Source organism: Rhagoletis pomonella, unplaced genomic scaffold, assembly GCF_013731165.1.
Source record: "Rhagoletis pomonella isolate Grant_MI unplaced genomic scaffold, Rhpom_1.0 Rhpom_scaffold_00013, whole genome shotgun sequence".
Lineage (NCBI taxonomy): Eukaryota > Metazoa > Arthropoda > Insecta > Diptera > Tephritidae > Rhagoletis > Rhagoletis pomonella.
The window spans coordinates 17,395,676-17,418,555 of NW_023458567.1; the positions used below are offsets into that span (position 1 = coordinate 17,395,676).

Below are 22,880 nucleotides of genomic sequence, written 5' to 3' on the forward strand. Positions count from 1 at the left end.
ATCCTCCACATCGACCGAGGAGGTAAGCGATGTTTGATGCGGTAAACGAGCTGAAAGGAAATTAAAGAATTATAGTTAGTTAGGCGTTAGTAGCTCTAGAGGCAGCACAGTACTTAGGAGCTAGGAAAGATTTTGCGTACCGCTAACAGGACTCTACTATTCCCTAAAATACCTTAAAACTTCATAATAAAGACTACAATTCAAAGGTTAGCTAAACGTTTCTGACAAGTTGCAAGGTCGGGAGAGAAAGAGACCTTTTTAAGTCTAATTAAGTAGCAATCCTCCGCTCACACAAAAGCTTTGATCAGGTACTGGCCAATAATACCCCACACGGGTAGAACTGATCTTGCCTCAGATCTAACCACAGATCCTGACAGTAGACTTGAACGGGCATATCCCGATGGGTAAACAAATAGTAAGACATAAAATTACTTCAGAGCCTTATTGCTGCAGCTGTTTGGTGGTTCATGAGTTTAGATCCGCTCCACATTTTCTTATAAGCTTAATTGCCTTCGCTAGGCTAAGGTTGTAAACCTCAGATACGGTGTTCTAATAGTTAGAACCACTAAGGAAATCTCTTTGGCGGATATCAGATGTGTAAAGTGCTTAGGACTTTATCTTTTCTTTTGATCGTTCCTAAAACTCTACTCAAGTACCAAATGCGGAACTCATCCACTCAGTCTTTAATAATTCTGCAAGTTGGAACTACGTTCGATGACTCAGTCAGTGTCCATCTCCCTTGTCTGGGTTCTACCTGTTTAGATGCATCTGTAACCGTGGTACCTGCATACCCTCCCCGAACAATATAAACAGAAATACATTTGCACTTCCTCAAGCAAGAGACGCGCAAAGATCCACAGTTGTAAGATAGACCGCGAGCTTTGGCTGTCTATGGCAGAGCAAGTGCAGTAAGGTTGTTAGAAAAGTTGCAACAACTATCGCCGGTCTTTAGGCGTGAGGAAATCATGCTTCTAGGACTTGCGATATATACAGTCGCTGCAAAAGTCGCCACGTAAGATGCGGTGGAATGAAATAACATTGTCCACGAGAAGTGAAACAACTATGTACATCCAACCAACCAAATCAGCTGTGTCTACTGATCCTACAAGTTTCCTTACCAGAACTTTTTTCAACTTCCTAAAATAGGCCACTTGTATTTCCTAACCAATCTAGAAATCCTCGTACGGGAAATACTTGACTGGTTCTCTTAAACAGATTTACGACTTGGTCAAAAATTAAGGAAAACTCTTGTCGCTTATCCATACAATTTTTTCTTAAGATCGTAACTATCCTAGAGCTAAGAATTAAGTTAAAAAGTCACGTTAGACTAAGGGTAACAGGAGATGTCTCTCGCACTATATCGATATAATCCTAGCGCAAAGAACTCAGGACACGGCGCTTAGAATAAAGATAGGAGGGCAATTATGACCGCGGATGATCAAATGCAAGTATTGTATGTTCGGTTCATGAGATAAATTTCTAGAAAGTGACACAAGTGATACTAATCTAAAGGGGATATAGGAATGGATTTAAAGTGACGAAAGGGTAGATAGACACTGTGCTATTATTATGTGTATTTTGATTTTCAGCAGTCGTAGAAGGCCTTAGATTACAGTACAATTTCTAAACAAGAAATCAACGCAGAAATTACACCTGTTAAGTTTCCGAGTGACTTCCTCACTTTCAACTCGAATTTGAATATCAACTTTTATTGTAAGGGTGTCAACAAAGCATTAAACGCTTACTTTGTGTGCGATAAAGCCGACCCAATTTAGATGAATATTGCGTTAATAAACACATCTACTTAGTATCTTCTCGGCAAAGAATTGAAGGCAATGAGAGGGCCGGGGCACTGCCGATAGCATAGTGACGTTGTAGGCTAATACCTTGCAGAAAGTATCAACTATTAACACTGAAAAGGGTAGACTTTAGACTAATGTTTGGGTGCCAGGACACTGTTTAGCACCATCTTACGCTGGTGAAACTAGAACTGATGTAAAGTGAAGCATGCTTACCTTTTAGAGAAAAATAATGTTAAGCTACTTTGGCTCTGTGTTCCTACATTTATAAGTAGTTTAGAAATCCACAAAATCTTGGTGCAACATTGCTCTACACCTAGGATCCAAGGCCTAAGGCACCAAATACTCTCTTATCAACACTAGGGATCAGTTATGGTGACTGCACTCATTCAGCTACCGCTCTCAGGTACACTTACACCTATTTAAAGAGTACCGTTGCGATAGCCTTTTATTAGCTCAACGTTGGTTCAGATCGTTTACCTCGAAGAGTATCAGTTACTCTGTCTAATAAAGCATTCTAGCTCGCAGATTTTGATCGAACTGAAATTTTAGGATATCTCCAACTGTTAACAATTGTATGGATGGAACACATGGCCATAGTTAGCATAGGTACCTTTGCCGTTTTCTTGCCACCGTTTCGCACTCGTGAAGCGAAATAGATCATTCGACCAGATCCCCAGCTTTTGCAGGTCAGAATACCAATAAATATCTTTAACCCCTCTGTGGGGAGGTTTAAATTGCCCTCTGGCTTGTAAGGTTGTATGTAGCCTTGCCAGTAAGCTTTTAGCCTGACGTACACTTATATTGTTCTCTGAGTTTGTTTCCCTCCTCCCTGAGTTCTTCCTTGATTCTGCTAGGTCTGATCGCAAAAAAAGGCCCTATGGGAGACGAGGTGGCCACCGTCCTAGCTTGACGGTCCGCTTCCTCGTTGCGCTCAACCCCTATGTGCTCTACTGGTACCCAAATTAGATGGATGATGTTGTGCTCCGCCATGGCGTTAAGCGTGTCCATGCACTCAAGAACCAAGGAGGATTTGAGCGCGAATGACGAGAGGGCGTTCAGAGCCGCCTGCCTTATCACTTAATATTAGAATTCTCTGCACACAGATTATTGGAATAGACCTCCGCCTGAAAAATGCTCGGGTATGCTCCCATGGGCCCCGATAGCTTCGGCTTTATCAAAGCCGTGAGGGGTTTAGGAGCCAACTGTATACCATTGCATCGAGCTAGCCCTAAAATGTTCGTCCATAGAGGTAGTACTCCAGGTTGCTTTACTCCCAAGCTCTATCTTGAATTTTCACTCAAAGCCTACTGATTTGGGTTTATGCTCTGAGATAAAACACCAATGGAATCTGGGAGCCTAGCTCTCTCTGCCTCTGTCAAAACCTTCTCTTACGCATTCACCTTACTTAATGTCTAAGAGTAAATCATGGCTAATTAGCCAAGTTTATGCAACTTGAGTAATCATATGTATCTTGCCAAGTAATCACCAGGTCACGTCCATCCAATGCTCAAGTAACAAGTTTTAGTTTTTTCAACACAAGGTCACATTTTGAACTCAATACCGCAACGGACAGTGTTCCAACCAAATAGTATCAAACGGAGCCCCTCATCGTGACCAGACCAACATAATAAGAACAATGTCAACCTAGCCCGCAGAGGCTAAGATCAGCATAGGTACATACGTAAAAACTGCTCTGAGTTCGTTAAAATTATATAATTCACAATTTTCGGGAAAGCCTTAGTATATGTATGTGCGTATACTTATTACTCACCTATTGGCGATTTGGGCGATTTAATGGAGAACTCATCCAAATCCTTCCCCGTCAAATCCAGCTTGAGTACCTTTTTCGTAAGCTCCTTGGTAGCTGCATCCAAATTCGATTTTTTGGAAATTTTTATATCGACATTACGCTGACTAACCGCACTCTTCGAGACTGCACCGCCATCCTTGTTTTGCTGTTGTTTCTCCGCATTTTTTGTATCGGCGGGTGATTCCAGCTGTGACATTTTATCGGTTTTGCTTAACTGCTTTTGTATGGGTGATTTTGGATTCGATTTCAATACCTCTTCAACCAATTGCTTCTTCTCCTCGAGACTTTTATGTGATTGCTGCTGCTGCTCTTGCTGTTGTTGTTGCTGCTGCTGTTGTTGAATGCTCGAAGTGGTCGTCGTAGTGGTATTCGAAGCAGCCGATGCTGATGAGGCGGACGATGTTGGCGATAGTACGGCTATGTTGATTGTTGTTGCTGATGTCGCTGTGGCTGTTGCTGTTGCTGCTGTCGATGACTTTTGACGATGTTCGATTGCAACCATTGTTCACAGAGCAGCGACGTTGATGCGCAAAAAAAACGGAAAGTTAATAGAAATAAAATATCAACAGCTATGCTATCTGTCGGTGGTATGGGGTGGAGGCGAGCTATTCAGTCGTCGAACAACGCACTTGATCTCACACTTAAGATGTCAAAGGACGACAGCGAATTGTTAAGCGACTGCGGTTAACGACGAAGGCACTTTTGAGTTCGATAAATCTTCTTATGCTTCGTCGTGGGCTTGTTGAGATTTTTTGTCGAGTGGCGAATTGTTTATTGTTTGCTGTTATGCTGCAAAGTGCTTTTGATGCGTGATGTGGCAAGACAGTTGAGTTTGTAAAAATATTATCGGCAAAGCTGAGGGTGAAAAAGAAAAGGAATAATTAATGTGAATTTGAGAAAAAGTAATTAGTTATGCAAAAAATTAAGAGATTAAAAAAATTATCAAACTGACGTGAGTATGCATACAATTGATTTAAATTAGATTTTAGCTCTTCTATCTACGACTAACGCAGTTTAGCAAGGAGCTCTGTTAAATGCACCAGCTTGATTGGGCAAGGAAAACCCGCTATTGGACGGTTATGTACATTTTTTTGCTTTGAAGGGTGAAAACTTGGGAAGGATAGTTGTTCACTGTCTAAAAATTGGAAAGGCTTTGACGAATTTTTATGGCAAAAATTAATACTATGGGGCCAAAATTAGATGTTAGCAACCAACTCCCGTCCACACTGGTCTGATAGCGGCATAAACTTCAAGTTTGGGAATGTCTTGAAATAGCCAGGTAAGTGCTTGATTACATTCTTAGGCATGTCTATTAACGCGACTAAAGGCATTTTTCATAGAAAATGGCCCAAGAAATATTCAAAGGACAGCGGATGTCAACGGCCTTTTCACGGACCCAGCAAAAACAATAATTGAATGATGGGTTTCGGTTGGAGCTGGAGCTTTAATGCAAAGTTCGATAGTAAATAAGTGTTGCTCCATAAAGGGGTTTTCATTATTTTTCCTACTTTTTCCGGAATTTAGAATATTTACTATTTGGTTTCAAGCATTTTCAACGCAACTTTCATCAAAAATTTGGAAGATTTATTTAATGTCTTATAACAATTCAGATTAAAACCTTAGTAAAAAGCAGGGACCGAAAACAACAGTTATTTTTTCGATGTCATAAAAGTCCGGGGTAACATATTGTCGTAGAATAAACTTATCCGTGTTCCTTTGATCCCAGGACCTCCTGGACCAGAATTCTAGACTATGTTTATTTTTCGAAGTTTTAGGAAAAATGTACAACAATAACTGAAAAATCCGAACTTTTATTTTCTAGGTCGTTTAAATATTTCTGAAAGCTATTTTAGTCCTCTTTCATTTGACACCAAATTTGTTTAATTTGGATAAGCGGTTTGTTTATTATTAAAAAAGAACTTTTATTTCGGTCTTAAAAAATATTTGGCCAAGCTTAATTGTTATTACTGAACTAAAAAAAAGGTCCGGTTTGACCGATTATTTTCTTTCAAATAAAAAAAGTACAAAATAAAACTTTTTTCTGACGATTTTTATTATAAATGTTATAAAAGTCCAGGTCCCTGGTAAAAAGATCTCAACATATTCCATATGTAGGTAAATATATGTAAGTAGAAGGCAAGGTTATTTTTTAAGAAACATAACGCGACAGAACTAGAGCTGGAAAACTATCGATGGCACTACTGACAGTATCGACGGTTCATGACCCATACATATATACATACATATATATGTTGCTTGAAGCCAAAAATCGTTGCTAAACTTTTGTTCCTCAACAAAAATATCGACATATTTCAGCGATTTTGATCTCATTTTCAATAAAAGTCGATAGTGTCGACATTTCGACTATCGAAACTATCGATGGCCCCGACCGTCGATAATTTTCCAGCTCTAGACTGAACGTGTTGGATACAAATGGTTATGGTTAAAAATTCCGCATTCAAAACTTTGCATTGCAATATTCTGTGTTTTCATATTCTGTATCGTAAAATTCTGTATTGCAAAATTCGGTATGGCAAAATCGGAATACCATATAAACATAGAGATTTCTTTTTTTCCGATTTTTCCATACAGAATTTTTAAATACAAAATTTTAGAAATACACTTCTTTTTTATCCGAGCACGAAGATTTTCTAGTTAAGACGAAATGAAAGCGGCAAAAGACGAGCATTTCGAAGACAAAGACGCCGAATACTATTCCACTGGGTTAAAAGTCCTTTATAATAAATGTAAGAAGTGCATTGAAGTGGAGGGAGGTTGTAAATAATATAGAAAAATATAATTTTTATACATTTCTATCAGCTATCAGAATTTTCGACCGAAAGATTTTTGAAAACCAGAATTTCCTACCGCTCCCGACTGAGCAACAGAAGATATCGACTTCGAACGGGCAATTAGGCCTTCTGAAAAGGTTGATATAAGGGGCTGTTTATATTTTATTGTTGGCCGATAAAGGTGCTTAGCCAAGAGAGATCAATTAACCTTTGATCTTTGAAAAAAAGTTACTTGGCTGCCCCTTTTACGAATTGCAGATATTTTAGCGCTGTGCGGATGGTTGACTCCTTAATCTATAGGTAACATGTCTATCTGCAGATAAGCAGCTTACGTGCTTTGCATTTTGCTCTGCCTGAGCTACTGAATATTTGTGACTCAACAGTAAGATTATATGCAGGTTGAGAAAGGCGGCAGTCTCTGATGGCACTTTACTCAAACTAAGGACCCTTCCTGCTTCCCACTCCCTTAATTGTTTTGCGTACATTGATAGGTAAAGCCAAGTCAACGTTTATGTTCTTTACTATCGAAACCAGATATATTTTCGTGGACTTACAACTTTTTGAACCCCATTTTTTTGCGCCAACGTAGGCTCCCGTCGATTTTCCATAGGTTTCCAACCAGAACCACTTTGGGAATTACTGCACTATGCTAATGGTTCGAGCTTTATTAAAACTATAAATTGCCGGCAGGAAAACAGTGCAATAATCAGGCTGAGCTCAGAAGCTGAACTACATGTACATATGCCTAAATCTTCCAAGTAGACACCACCCTCACTCTCCTTATCAAGCTTATACACATCCGTGCATATATAGTAGACCGTAAGACATAGACTACAAACTTTGGAAGAACATAGAGCCAAACACCTATTCTCAACATCACTCAACTGTACTTCGCTCTCTCACCTTTTACGGTGGCCTCGCCTCGCTGCTATAGTAGACTTCCTCGGGTAGCTCGAGACTCGAATGCAATGCACTAGCACCAAATTTCGTTTCTCTCAACGTGAAACCGTTGCGACGCGCTGAACTAAGCACCTGTTGTTGGTCTTCTTGTTGCTGTTGTTCCTTCTGCTTCTTCACCTGCGAATGAAGCGCGTTGTAGGCACTAAAATTGTTGCTATTGTTGTAAATTGTATTAAATTCAAATGCAAATGCGTTATCGTTGGTCTGTGTTGTTGTTGTTGCTGTTGCTGTTGCTGTTGCTCTTGTAACTGTACTCGCTACTACTGCTGATGTCTCATCGACACCGTTGTTATCAATGGCCGAACAATCTGTTAATGTAATTTTCGGCAATGACTCATCAATGTCACTTATTTCTAATTGCATTAGATGATCAATTAGTTCATGGAAATTAGCGCGCGTTGCTACAGTATTTGTTGTACTACTAATTGTTGTTGGCGAATTGGCATTCAGGTAATCGTTCATGCTACAACCACCATCTAACGTGGTCGCCGTGCACTTTACAGCTGTCGACTGTTTAGCTGCGTTGGTGGTTTTGTAATGCGACGCTTGAGTTGCGCTCGGTTTGATCTTAACGCGTATCGCGCATGAATTGTTACGCCGACGGTCGTTGTTTTCACCGTTTTCGGCAGCGGATTGCGCTTTCTTCGCGCTGATGCCGATGTTAAAGCTACGCTTGCGCCCGATGTGTCGCAGCAGATAGGTCAGCCGGAAAATTTGCTCAGCGCTACGCAAACGTGGCGTATTCCCCGGCGTATTAGTGGCGCTAGTCGCTGCCGATGCGGTTTCGTCGTTGCTACTGTTGCTTGTCTGCAGTGAAGATGCGCGCTTCGTTGCACGCTTCAGCTGTTCGCGTCGCGCGGCGTTTCGCTTGCCGATAGCTTGGAGGTAGTTGATGTGCTGCAGGAACCCCTGCTCGTAGTAATCGCAAGCCAATTGTAAAAATTGCGCTGGAGAATTTAGGAAGGCGACGTCCTCTTTGCTTAACGGGTGCTCCCTTTTGTTGTGGCTGTCGATTTGTGGTCTCACTCCGCGGTTAGATGAACTCACGACTGAAGCTGCTCTGCTACAAAAAACTTCGCGCGGCTTTCGCTGAATTTCTGCGTTCCAAAAACTGTTTGGTGTATTTGATGTCGCTTGTTTCGTCCTCAACGATTGATTACAGTGTGTCCGCCGTACTGCCTTTTCTTTAACTTTCTCTACGCTGTCATTTGCATTACTATCGGTTTCTTCATCATCGTCAATATAATCGTACCATTTTCCATTAGCATAGGTAATGTCTACATTGACGTCAGCGCTGTTATTTGTTCGCAACTTTGATGAGTTCTCGCACTTTCTTTCACCAACCGTGGCCCACTTATCCGCTTTGCAGCTAGCAAACCCTTCACCTTTTGCGCTTTTTTGCCGCAGGCTACTCTTTGTCGAGTTAACCCTTCTTCTGTTGCTGCTGCTGTTATTGGTCACGGCACTCTTGCGGTTCGCACTCCACCTTAACTGTCGTTCGACCAGCACTTTTAGTTCCTTATAGTCGTTAGCTTGGCGAATGCGTCGCACCGTCGCGTTGTACGTATCGTCAGCTGGTGCGTCCTCACACAATGTCTGACGACCGCGCGGTGTCGTATAAACGGCAGTGAATCTGTAATTAGTCCAATGTGTTGTGGAGCATTAAAGAAAAGTCGACAGCGGATAAAACACAAATAGCTACAGAATGCGAAAGCCAAAGCAGCAAATGAAAGTAACTAAAAAGAAGCGAAATATAATACACATGAACAAATGCTTTCGGTATGCTAAGCTCAAAGCAGTCGCGTTGTTCCATGCCCGGTTGACTGAGTTGTGGATTTCTTAGAGGTGTTGGAAAGTTCAGGTTAGTTGGTTTGTTGCATACACTGTTGCCGCTTGACACAACTGACAGGTGGTTTGCCATTATGGCTGCCTTTTTGAATAATTTATTATCGCTTAATGCATGCTTGGTTGAGCACTTGGCTAATAATAAAAGTACAGTGTGAAAAACTAGATGATGACAGCGGTGAAAAATTTTATGATGGTAAAAACGGCGCACGACGCGATCCTTTGGGGTCATCCGCATAGAGCTACCATTGAACGTTTTAATGCAGTGAAATTTTGCATGCAATGCACTAGAAGCAAAGGAAGTTTTGAATGTAGGAAGTACAAACGATAGGTGTACTTCTCTAGCTGGATATTTAGCAGACCATCTCCTCAAGAAGTAAAAAAAGTGGTTTGAGACCAAAGTAGTCTCTTTAGGTTAAGAATGTAGGGATTCACATGCCAAACCTCAAGATCTTAGACTACTAAGCCTTACTCCCTCGCCCTCAAATTGATATTCCAGCCTGAGTGATGGGCATCCCAGAAAGCTTTTGATTTACACATAGACTAACCAAAATACCTTACTGTATGCGGTAGGTCTCTGAATTTCTCATATTGCATAATATGATAACTTTAAAAGTGACAAGAAATAGTATACGACCACCCATATCCTCGCAGCAAAGTGCGCGGTAGGTATACCGATGGCCAGCTTTTAACAGTTTCTTTAAGATCACAAGACGCTAGTGGTCAATGACCGTTAGAAACAAGCTGTTATCTTGGGAAAGCTCCGCCGATTACCTGGCTTGCCTGTAGTGGGAAACTCAAATAGAATGTCTGGATTTTTTTTAACTAAAATAAAATTTCAGTCAAGAAAATTAAAATTAATCAATATTTCTTCGAACGCAATCCACTGTACAAAACACTTACACCTATACAAAGTAATCAACAGGCTCGTACATACATACATACATACATATGGGCGAGTATGATACCATGGTGTATAGTTGGTAGGCTCTTTACGATTTTGGCCCCCTATTCTGCCTGCCCTCCTCCATTCAACTGAAATCATCTTCAGCATGCCCTCTACAGCAATGTCTATTTGTATGTATTGTTGTTCTTGCATTTATGTTTACTTGTGTGGCTTTTAGTTGCGGATTTTCCACACTCCCCCACTCATGCACACACATACACCCCGACTCACGCACATACGCATACGCCTACTTTACAAACATAAAAGAGGGAATAAAATTTTGTAATTTTTTTTCTTTTGCTTTTGCTTTTGCTGCACAAGTACTTAGACTAGTGTGCGGGTACTATTGTAAAACTTTATGCGTTGGCTTGTCTGCATCCGAAATGTAGTTGTGTGTAGGCGTTGTATTTAGCTGTAAGTAGCTCTTAGGTGAATGCTTTAATGAAGCGCTAAAGTACATGTTTGGCTTCTTTTAATTTCTTGTCGCAAAAGTTCATTCGTAAATTACACTCGGTGACCTTGCGCTTTGTATTATGCTTTTCACAGAACATTATATCTACTATGTACAAAGACGTTGGAGGGGGAGTGTTTTTTCTCTTCATTTTCATTTTGATGCAAAGAAAAACTACCGTAGTAGGCTGATTAAAATAAATAGCTTTTTTATTTGCCTACCTCGACAGTTTCCATTAGGGGAGCGCTTATGGTCAAGCGTAGGAGTAAATTATTTTGATTATGTTTGTCAAAAGGGGGTAAACAGATTTTTTATGTAGATATGATAAAGCCTTAATTTCCAAGGATTAAAGGTTTATTTTCCAAACCATTTCTGTAATTACATTCCTTTCCCTATGTACGAGTACATTTGATGATTTTATAAAATGTTGGAGTTCATCGTTGCGGAAATACATACATATTGCCCGTATGTTTTCCGCTTTTGAAGTTTTTCTTCTTCAACCTGCCAGCAGGTGCAACATCGAATACTTTCAGTGCTGTGAGCATTTGCGTTCATTCGTACGGAATAACCCAGCCCCAGCCAAAAGAGTTTGAGAAGTTTTTTTTTTTAGTTTTTCTATGCTTACTCAGTGTAAATGTCTGTCAATTTATAATTTTTTTTACAACATTTCTTTTGAAAACTAATGGTGTTTTCGTTTCTTCCGAAACAGGTTACCTTCTCTTTGCCCTCTACGCACAAATTCAAAGAAAAGGGTAATCTGCAATGGCAATATTTTTTGTAGAACCGAAAACGCCATAAAGAAATGGAAAATGCTTCTAAAGCAGGGATCACACGAGTTGTACATTTGTGCAAAATTTGTACATTTTGGCAGTGGCAGAGTGGTGTTCTTTAGAAATTTGAGTTCAGCTCAAAAAAGAATTTCCAAACAACACTACTCAGTAACTGCCCAAATGTACAATTCTGTACAAATGTACCAGTCGTGTGACACTGCCTTAACACTTTTTGGAACAAAATTTTATTTTATTTTTTTTTTTTTCAAATAGAAGAACAAATTTATTTTTCTTAAACTCTTAGCTAAATTTTTCAAATAAATAAATAAAAAGATTAGATTTATAATTAGAATTAAAGCAGGGAGCAAGTTTTTTTTTAACTTTTCGTTAAATTTCTTCAAATAAAATATTCAACAATTTTATTAAGCTTGAGGCCGTTTCTAATGAAAAATTATGTGGGAAAACAACAAATAATTTACACATGATAGAAGTTATAGCTGCTATTTCGTGGATCACCTCATCAGACTTCACCGGGACTTTAACTCGCAATTAATGCTTTTAGCTTTTTATGTTAATCAGCACTGTTTTAAATACATAATTAAGAGTTTTTCAAATATGTTATGCTAAACTTTTTTGCATCAAAATATTTTATATGTAAAAAAACGTAGTCGACATTTTTTTAATTGCTCCAAAACTTTCAGATACTTAAGATTTTTTAGAAGTAAAAAAATATTTACAGAAAACGTGGTAAAAATTGGTAAAAAATTATATTATCTTTTTTTTAATTGTTGTTTTACATATATGTTTTATAAATTTAATCATAAGTTCCAAAAGTTTGTAAGACTAGTTTTCTTTATCTTTAGTTTAAAATCTTCAATATATTTTGACACAAATTTATCTCCTTTTCCCATACCTTTACCGATTATTTTATGGGCCGAAAACCAACAGATAGCCAACTTACCAGCACATGTACAAGACTGAAGATATAAAATAATTAACTTTAATTTTAAACAAAATTTTTACGCCGAAACAAATATTTGCGGAAAACTGTTAAGAATTGATAAACAAATAAAAAGAACTCGTAAAATATTTTTTCCATAAAACTAGTCAAAAGCTGAAAAAAATAAAGCTACTATTTTATTCTTTGGTTAACGTTGAACTTTTTTAATATACATCGCCCCTAACTTATTTTTTTTAGGTTTTTTGGCATGATGACAAATTTGTTGCATAAAATTATGTTTATTATATTATAAGATTTTCCATAAAAAAACGAATAACTAAAAAATTTTTTTACTTTGTTTTGAAACCAAATTCTGACAACAAAAACAATATTTGTTGAATAAAAATTAAAAATAATGTAAAAAATTTAATTTTTAATTTTATAGACTTTTACGTTGGTGGCATGAAGTTTTTGCCTGAGAAGAGCCCTAGTAAAATTTTCCGAAGAATAATTTTCTATAATATACCAATCCTCTAACAGCCGTCCAAATTTGCCTTTTGCGGGTTTCTTGAAGAATCAAAATGGGCCCAAATGGGCTAAAATGTTCTACGAAAATATTTCCCATGAAATTTTACATGTATATATGTTTAAACCATTAATTTCGCTCAGACATTTATTTTAACCATGTTTTAGTAGGTCATAAACTAAAAATACAAGCTAACTTTTGCAAATCCATCGAACTTTCAGAAAATGTTAACAAAGTTTGGGCTGGTTTTGGCTGTCGCTCAGTGTTATCGATATTCTTTTTTCGTTATATTTGAAGAAGGGCCTCTATAAAGCTTTCGAATATAATTTTAAATATGTAAATTAAAAACTAGACCACATCACTTCGCCCCATATACCTTGGAAAATCATGCACAGCTATTGGTAACACTGGCCGCCGCTCACCGGACACCACACCGTAAAAGGCCTCACGCCTGTATGGCACATAAATCGTATGCCGCCTGCGACGCGGTATACGCGATCTTTGCTTAAAGTCACGATAATTATTGGCGATTTCATGTTGATATGTTTCGTTGAAAAAAAACGCTGGATTGTAGATTTTACGTGTGGGCAATTGCGGTAGTGGGCGCGATAACTGCAATTGCAATGCTTTACCGGTGACCGAGAATGACGGCGACGACGATGATGGCGATAACGGTGTTGCAGGAAGTGACATTTTATGCGAGCACTTCACTTTCCGGCCGTTTAAAATTTAAAAGAAAGCAAAACGTTTAAGAGACAGCCATATTATTTCGTATACCGTTAAGCGACACTGACTTCGAGGAACTGAAACCGCAAACCGCAAATTTCCACAAATGCGAGTAAATAATTTGCATACTCGTCAGAGTTAGATTGATGGCAAAATGAATGCGAAACGATTATTCTATATGGTTGGAAAAATAGGGAAATTAGTTACTTGAGTGGAGTTGGGTGATTTGATCATTGAGCGGCATGTATGTACTTGGTAAATGTTTATTTGGAATATTGGACTATTATTTTATCTATATTGCATTAGATTAGAATAGTCAATGCGGAAAACATTGTCGATAGCAACAATTTGTGGTTGTTAACACGTCAATGGGCAATTTATTATGAAAATTGACAAACAATTGAAAACATGAAAATGCAATTTGGTAATAATATGCCTTAGGTTTTTTTATGCTTATGTACTTGCATGTATATGTACGAGTCAAGTTCGGCATGAATATTTCAGATAGACGAACTATTCATAAACACAGTAGGGAAAAATAGTGGGTCAGTATGACGGTAATTTTTTTCATAGAATCAGAAAAGAGCATGGAGTTTTTATAAGAAAAGTTAAAAAAAAAAGTCTGAAACATTTTATCTAACCGAACTCGGTCTGTCGAGAGCCGACGGATTTTATGCATAGAAAAAATTTTTAGAACAGGTATCAAAACTTGGCGCCTCTAAGTGGTAACCTCACTCGGCTATGTCCGCCGCCCTGAATACTCTTTGCCAAAACTAGGGAGGACAAGTTAGAAACTCGCTTAACGTAAACACCAAGCTGAGTTGAGGGAAAACCCTGAAGGTTAGATTGACGAAAACAGCCTTCTGAAACGCCCAAAACTCCTTTAACGCAATAGAATGGAAGGGTATTAATGCAGAAGCAATTTCGAGGAAAGAAAATAAGTAATTCTGGGCAACTAGCAACTAGTTTCAAATTTGAAGATGTTTCGATAATGAGTTTACAGAGAAAGTGAACAAGAGTTGCTTCCACGTTGAAAAAACGGTTCCTTGCTGCGAGTTAGACAGTGTATTGCTCTTGTAAAGATAGTAAAATCAGGTTACAAGCTAAATTCCAAATATGTTTTTATTTTCAAAGAACCAATGGCAAAGATATTGAGATTTTTTATTTATAATATATATTATATTCATGCAGAAACCATACCTTACTTTCTACTGGGTAGTTGTTGATAAGCACGCAAATAAAAAATAACTTGCAAATACATTGAGGAGCTGCACAAACAATGTACAATTGAAATCGACATACAAATCCTTGATTGTTTTTATTATTTTTCTGCGGCATAACTTGTGTACCTACTCTTATATACACTTAAATATGGGAATATTCGTAAGCATTCCATCGAAATTACCGAATTAAACTACCACGAAAAAGTTTAGGGAATCTCAAAAGGTTTAGGCCAAGTTTTTCAATTATTCAATGGCATGCTTTTAGTATTGCAATACTTTTGAAAGACCCTCGCACAGCAAAAGGGTTTTATAAGCAGCTTATTTGTGGCAGAAATGCACTCGAAGGGGCTGCTGTGGGAAAAACCTTCTTATAACTTAATGTTTAACATACGCGGTATGTTCGGAAAGCAGGACATTTGGGCGCTTTGCCACGCACAAGCACACTTGAGAATGATTGCCATTTCATATACTCGTAGATATTGATTAAGACAAATAAGAATTCGAATACTTAATTCCAATATTTATTATCGGGTTGAATGCGAATGTTGTATGTAAATACCTTTACATATACATATGTATGTATACATGTAGATATATGCATTTACGGAAGGGTTATTCGATACATGCTGCCAGCCGTATAAAATTAAATGTATACATATGTATGTACATACACTGACGAACAAAAGTGTTGGCACAGTGAATTTTTCGCAATATATACAAACTTTTTTATTACAATTTATTATCGATAATTTTTTTATAAAAATGTAGTTCATACTACATCAAAAAAACTAAAAATAAAATCTCTAAGCTTTTTGCAAAACTCAGGAATATTCAATAGATAAAAGTCCATGCTAATTTACAACCTTTTTATCATATTTGTTTAAGAATTTATTTTATTTTTTTTTGAGTACGTAGTTTTGAAGCCAACGCAATTTTAGTATAAAAAAGTTATAGTTTGAAGTAGCTAGGGCTGACCGTTGCTTTTTGGCATTTTTTCATGCATGTTTTTCATAACAAAAAACTTTCAAAAATACTCGGTGTGGAAAAAATGCGAAATAACTTCACAAAAAAAAAACTCAACAAGTAATTTGTAAGCAAAAACAAAACCTACTTCAATACTCGAATAAAAATAAAGAGTACCGATAATTTCCTTATGATCCAATGATCGGATTTAAACCAAATTAGTGTGGGACTATTCCTTAAAGAATTAAAGAAATCGTTTAACGTGGTTTAAAGTTAAGAAAAAATTCCCACGAATTGATAACCTTCTCCTTTGTTTGAAGTCTGTTAGAAATCATTGTGATTTTTTTGCGATTTCAAACTTGCACTTTATTATTCTAAAGTTAAAAATTTGCATGAAAAATTATTGAATTTTACACAAGGTTTAGACATTATATTTTTATGATTTTTGTTGTAGTATGAAACATATTTTTATAAAAATTAGAGGAAAAAAAATTAATAAAAATTGTTTCATACATTGTGAACCGTTTCGGAAAAAGTACGTGATACACCCCTTGGTCTGAATTATTACCGCAAGGCAATTAAAAAAAATATAGTTTTTTGGATCTTAAAGTAAGATTGTCTCGAGGGGGCAATGTTCCAAAATTCACTGACCTCAAGTAACCTATAGTGATACTTTGCAACAGATCTCAGTTTTAACCACCCTAATGTTGGTAAATTAAGGCTCTCCAAAAATTATTAAACTCTTTCTGAGGAAGTATTTCGGTTCGAAGGCAATTTGGTTTTTGTTTTGCCGACCCCTACGCCGTTTTACATTTTTCGTCATATCTTCGGCAATTGGATCTCAAAGTATGATTTATCTATTATTTTCTCTAGAGGAGAAACTTTTTTACTTCCAAAGTTCATTGATCTCAAGTAACCCGTTCTAGTACTTACGCACTAGATCTCAGTTCCTGTCACCTTAACGGACCACCCTAACGTCCGTAACTATTTAATAAAAAAATCTTATTGTCGAAATTGCCTTACAAGAATTTGACTCAGGGGCGTACAGTGAAATTTGTTTTGCTTGCTTACAATGTGACACGGTCTAATGTACATAACTTTGTAGGTTCAGGTAAGCATATGTCAACGTAAGTTTTCCTGGTGAGGTCATCACAGCTTAAACTTTGTTTTTAATAATTTACGTGTTTCGAGTTTGAATTAAGTCAAAGAGTTCTCATATCTATGGCATACGAAGGAGATTTCTGTATGAAGTTAAGTTTTTCGTGCTTGCGCCTCGGCAAAGTAAATTTTGTTAATGAAATTCGTTGAAAAGAAATGCGAATTGAAGCGGGCGGGGCACAAACTTTCATACAGGTATATGTACATATGTACTTATTATGTATACCTTTCGTTGTGGCATGTCACAGCAGCGAAAGCTTAACGAAGCTATAGCAAAGTTATTAATTATGCCAGTAATTATTTCTTAGAAAAAAGAGAACTCTAGGGAAATTATTAACAAATTAAAAGAAATATACGAATGTACATACATATGTACACTTAGGTCTCTTTTTATGCGGATTTGAATTAATGCGGGTTTTCAAACCGCTGTAGGGATTTGCTTTTTGAGAGCTTTTATTACTTTTTTCACTGTGTAAGAGACAATGCTGCTCACGAATAATTTACAGAGGCAGCGCCCCTTGTGATCAGCGTTGCCGTTTTGCTTAAATTTAAGCAATATTGATTAAGTTTTTCCTGAATGTTAAAATATTAATCTATTCTTCGTTTTGCTAAATTTGTTTATTAAAATAGTCAATAAGGATAATTTTCCTCAAAAATTCATAGCCAGAAGAGTTACTATTTCAATAAATTTTTCAAGTTTAAGCCCTGTATGCAGCTCTCAAGAAAACGGTCAAGAAAAAATTGCCATTATTTCGTGTGTGTGTCCAAGGAATTTTGACATTTTTGATACCTCACAGCCTGTTGCCTCACTCTTTCCTCAAGAAATAATGGAACGGGCATATATTTCTGTTGCAAACCTGGGTTGCCTTGTGCTCTTTTTTCACACAAAACTTTAGAAAACCGTAGTAGAAAGCGTAGTAAATTTCTTAAGAACTGCGTACTGCCGTAAGGAAATTTGACTCAAGAAAATTTCTTAGCCATTTCTTGTACGTCATTTTATATGGAGTTTTTGCTTTTCTTGAGAGCTGCATACAGGCCTTTACTTTAGGAAGACTGTCATCCAGATCCCTCTACGCAATTCCCGATCTGCGGTCGAGTGTACTTCTGCCATGAAATCGCTTCTCATAAAAACCATTTGCCGTCCGGAGGCGACCTAGAATTTTAGGTTTTAAATTTAGCAACTGTTAGGCCCAATTTCAGATGGCCTACTTAAGTAGAGATTGTTGATTAACTTCCACTATTCATTTTCAGATCATACATTTAAGCTGCACTTAAATGGCCAATATTGGCTATTTGAATATGAGATATGCAAACTTGTTTTTATACCAGCCAACCAAGTTTGATTGATAAATAGGTTGTTTAATCAATCCCACCAAATCCCACCAAAAAACAATCAGCTGTTCAGCAGAATATGCAAACAAACAAGCAAATGCAACAACAATTTCAAGGAACAAGCAGCAGTACTGCCAATTGGTTGGCATATTTTTTAACAAAGTTGATCTGAAACTCAACGAAAGCTAAATGACATTTAAACAACAATCCACAATTAAATTTAAGTGCCGTTTAAATATTCATTTAAAATTGGCCCTTAGACTATAAAATCCTTACTTTTGACGACAGAACTCAGCCTTAGAGAGCCTTTACGTTACTTACTTGCTTACTTTTTATTTCTATAACCAATTTACCAAGCTTAGGAAGAAACAAACAGTAACTCCAAGTATTTTTCGTTTTATTAAGCCCGTTAAATAAGTTGTTTAATTATAACGGGATCGTACATCGTTGAAAACATTTTTGTCGAAACTTACGTTAAATGCGTAAAGCTTCAGTAAATAGCTATTGGTTGACTTTTCCGTCTTTAGTACGATCAAGTTGTTGCAATTATTTTGTGCTTAAAGCACCTGAAAGTAAAAGAAAAAGTTCTTGGCGAGCTTTCGGCAGAAAATTGCGTCAAAAGTGGGAAACATTTTTCTATATTGTTTTCTCTACTGCGAAATTCCGCTTAAAAGCTCAAAAAATAAAAGTGTTTGGTGAACAATTTTGTCAAAGCTTCAAAACTGCAACGCATCTCTTGCACTTTTTTCAAGTAGCTCGTCTTTCTGCAGCCTAGCTTTAAAATAAAATTTCAATGTATTATGGTTGTAGCTGTGGCTAAGCCTGGGCGTCGTCTCGCGAGTTTAACAATTAATACTAAATACTAAGAGCCGTTTTATCAAGTATTCAAAATTCGTTCTCAAAAACGGTCCAAAATGTGCTATAACTATTCTAACTATTGTGAAGCAATGAGTTCATTAACAAATCATACTCATCTATTAAAATGTAGGACTTAAACAATAGTGCCAGAAGGACATTACCGTCGCCAACGCAGCGAAATCCTAAGCTAATATTAAAAAGTAAAAATAAATTTTTTAGAGTAAACAAAATTAAAACTAATTAATGCATATACACACTCGTCTCCTCTACTCATATTATTTCACTGCTTGCTTTGTATTCTCTTCAAACCGTTGACAACCTTCCAAAGCTGAACAAAAGCTCTATTTGCCACCAAATACTACTACGTACACATCGGTGTATTCATACTATACTATGTATAAAAATATAAACCCTTTTCTTTTCTTAAGAAGAAAAATTAGTATAATGCTGTACGTGTTTATGCGTTAAGTATGTGTATACATATGTATGTATATCTATGTATATGTTGCATGTGTGTAAATACCTATGTAGGCCTGTAGTAGATAAAAGGTCTTGCATTAGATAGCGTCTGCCGCAGCTGTTTGGTTGGCGCATTCATTTTGTTTTTAATTATTTACGAGAAATTTTGCGTGATAGGTTGGTAAAACCCCTCAATTATGGAAAACCCAAACTTCTCATTCACATGCATGTGAAAAAACATTTATTTACACACAGCCAGACATAAGTAAATGCATGTAATTAGTGTACAAACTTGTGATTTACGAGTCAGAGTTTGTCTATCTTTCAACTGATCGGTGTTCTGGGATGAAATGGTTGAGGTACTCTCTTTAATATTAATTACTGAAGGGTTAAAATAGCAAGTGTATTACAAAAGACATATTTGAATAATAAAGAAAAAAGTTTTTGACATCCTGAACTGTCCCGAAAATATATTATAGAGCAAGATGTGCCTTTAGAGACTTGATGTGGCGTTAGCAATATTTCTAATAACTATTTTTAAATGGGTTTGCCATTGATTAAAAACTGTTTATAAATTAAGTAACTTATACAAAATTTTGGGTAATGGCGTCAAACGAAATGTATCATAGAATTATCAAAAATATATTCTAAAAGAGTTGCCGCCTATGTAACAATTAAAACTCCACTAAATTTGTGAGTTAAAAAACTCTGACGCAAGCAACTTTCCAAATGGAATTTGCCAGCTGTGGAAATAATTAAAATAAATACAAAATTAATAATGAAAATTTTTCTATACATACCAACAATTTTTACTAAGAATTCTTAACTATAAAAAAATAAATAAATTTAAATAACTTATTTAAAAGACAACCGAATTAGCATCAAGTTAAAGTTATTCACGAATGAGCAAGAATTTGTTAAAATGGGGTTGCCAACTACGTAGAAAAATTTTTTTCTGGATTCGCATCGAACGAGAAGTTTTACAACATTTTTTATAAACTGGCACTTATTAAAATTATTAAAACCAAAAATAATTAACTCATGAAAAATAATCTAAACAACAAGTTTTAATAGGATTGCCGATTAAAAGCACAGGAAAACTGTGGGTATTGGAAACATTCGCAGTCCATCAAAATAAACTCAAACAGAGTTACCAGAAATATTGAAATTTAAAAAGATTGATTTCAAATAAACAGTGATAGAAAAAGTTTTAACATGACCAACTGATTTAGTTAAAATAATACAAAAAATTATGTATGTATTAAAATATTACATAAAAGAATTATCCAAAGGAAGCAGATTTAAAAATTGTTTATTCAGTTAATTTTTTAAGTAGCGTTGCCAATGGCAATTTTTCGAAAGTGTTTACTGGTACTGATACAAAAATTGTTTTCAAATAATTTTGAGCAGTATTGCCAGCTACCAAAAAATGTAATCTTAAATTATATTTAGGGTATGTAAAGTATTTACAAAGTATTAACATAGGATAGGTGCTTTAGCAGAAATTAGTTGCGTAGAGTTGCCAGCAAAAATTATTTAGCTAATATTTTTTTAAAGCATAATTTGTTTTTTAATTATTTTAGAGCTCTCCGACCAGAGGCTAGATTCTGTAACTGTGAGAAAAAGCAGTGTACACCCACGATGCAGCGAAACAAAGGTGGCCCCTTACGCGGATCGCCAGTCCTCTCTTTGTCGCCTTGACAGCATCCACCCTTTCACTGACGTCACAATAATGTTTTTCGCAACAGTGATGAATACTAAATTTTAATATTGTACCTATTTGCCAAAAAGTTGTACCTAAACGTAGATAAACGTACCTAAAAAGTAAATATATATTTTTATGTGCATACTCTTTCGATAGTTGGTCGACTACCTCCTCTTTCGGTACTATATCTACGTTTGGACCTTCCTCCAACTCAAATTAACTTAGTTTAGCCATTTTTTGGACTTAAGTCAAAAGTTAGCCTACGTTTTAGACAGCTTATTCTTGACTAAGTGAAGAAAATTGACTTAACTAAGTTAAGTTGAGTTGGAGAAACCAGCCCTGAGAGTTGAAATTCATTATCACACTTGCTGAAACACAAAATGAAAACTGTACTCAATTTTCAGTGTACACTTGAAAGCTCAAAGTTACAGAATCCAGCCCGATCTCGGAGAGTTTTCGGTATCTTTAAGATGCTTTCGGTGTTTACTCGAAACGTTTGGTGATTTTTGGGAATTTCTTATGGATTTTCGAGCTCAAAATTACACTGGGACTTGGATTTTGTCCAAAAATCGGAAAGCAAAAATTATCACTTATTTTCTGCTAGCGACCGCTGTGGTAGCAGTGCGCGCTGCTATTTTGCAGGTCCTGGGGTCTAATAGCGGTCGCCGTAAAACTCGAGGCCCCTCCCCTTTGTGTGACAACGTCAAGGCGCACGCCACAAAAAAGGGAAGGAAAAGCTCGGCCAAACACCAACATATTGTGTAAACGCCAAACTATTATCATTATCTTTGAGGGGTTTCGGACTTTGCTTTTTTTTGAAATTTTCTCGAAACTTTTGATGATTTTTCGGAATCTGGTACGAATTTTGCGAGCTCAAAATTACAATGAGACCTGAGCATCACTTTCTATGAATACCTAAAGAATAGAAAAGCAAAAATCAGCAGTTATTTTCTGCTCAAAGGAAAAACAGCACATTTTTGACTTTTTTGCTTGCCCAAAATGCAAAAGTTAAGGTAAACTTTTTGCTTCTCTGTATAAAATCAAACACGGTTCGGCCTTCGCATATATATTGCAAAAAATTTTCTTTAAATTCTTAGTGTTACCTTCCTAAGATACAAATAAACCACACTCAATCAAAGCTGCAGCTCACAATTACACTCGAAAAAAAAAAGTGCACAAAAAACTTCTTGATAACCGTACCTTTGTTGATTAAGTGCAATCAAGCGCAAATTTTCGAAAATAATGCTTAAGAAAAAAAAGTGAAATATTACAAACAAAGATATATAACAATAGCATGCACATGGCATATTAAATACGCACAAACACACAATTGCACCAGCATCAAAAACCTTCACTCAAGTCTGTCGGCGCTTTTGTGGTAAGTATAAAGTGTACCAGGGCGTATACGTAATTTTTATTAGTAACCAACAAATGTGCTGCATTAATATCGTAGTAGCCACTCATGTGTTGTCATTTGCTCATACTTGTGTAGTAGTTGTTGTTTATTGTGGGCTCGTACACTTCTTATATGAATGTAGTACTTGAGTTGAACATAAAAAGTACAAATATTTTGCAAATAATAAATTCGAAGACAAGCTGACAAGCTGCAAAGAG

At 36.6% G+C, this 22,880-nt stretch overlaps 3 protein-coding genes across 8 annotated transcripts in view; all 3 read right to left on the reverse strand.

Moving 5' to 3' along the window:
* Positions 1–22,880, reverse strand: part of LOC118748895 (tetraspanin-2A) — a 166,927-nt gene that overhangs the window by 61,976 nt on the left and 82,071 nt on the right. The window lies entirely within an intron of this gene.
* Positions 3,566–4,114, reverse strand: LOC118748382 (putative uncharacterized protein DDB_G0274435). The gene has a single exon (XM_036482752.1). The coding sequence runs from the start codon at positions 4,112–4,114 to the stop codon at positions 3,566–3,568; it is 549 nt and encodes a 182-aa protein (XP_036338645.1).
* On the reverse strand, positions 4,115–13,535 carry LOC118748383. The gene is made up of 4 exons (XM_036482754.1): positions 13,265–13,535; positions 9,125–9,344; positions 7,308–8,997; positions 4,115–4,467 (listed from the first exon to the last, which is right to left on the reverse strand). Exons 1-3 carry the CDS (start codon positions 13,533–13,535, stop codon positions 7,311–7,313), a joined length of 2,178 nt encoding a protein of 725 aa, XP_036338647.1. The 3' UTR covers positions 4,115–4,467; positions 7,308–7,310.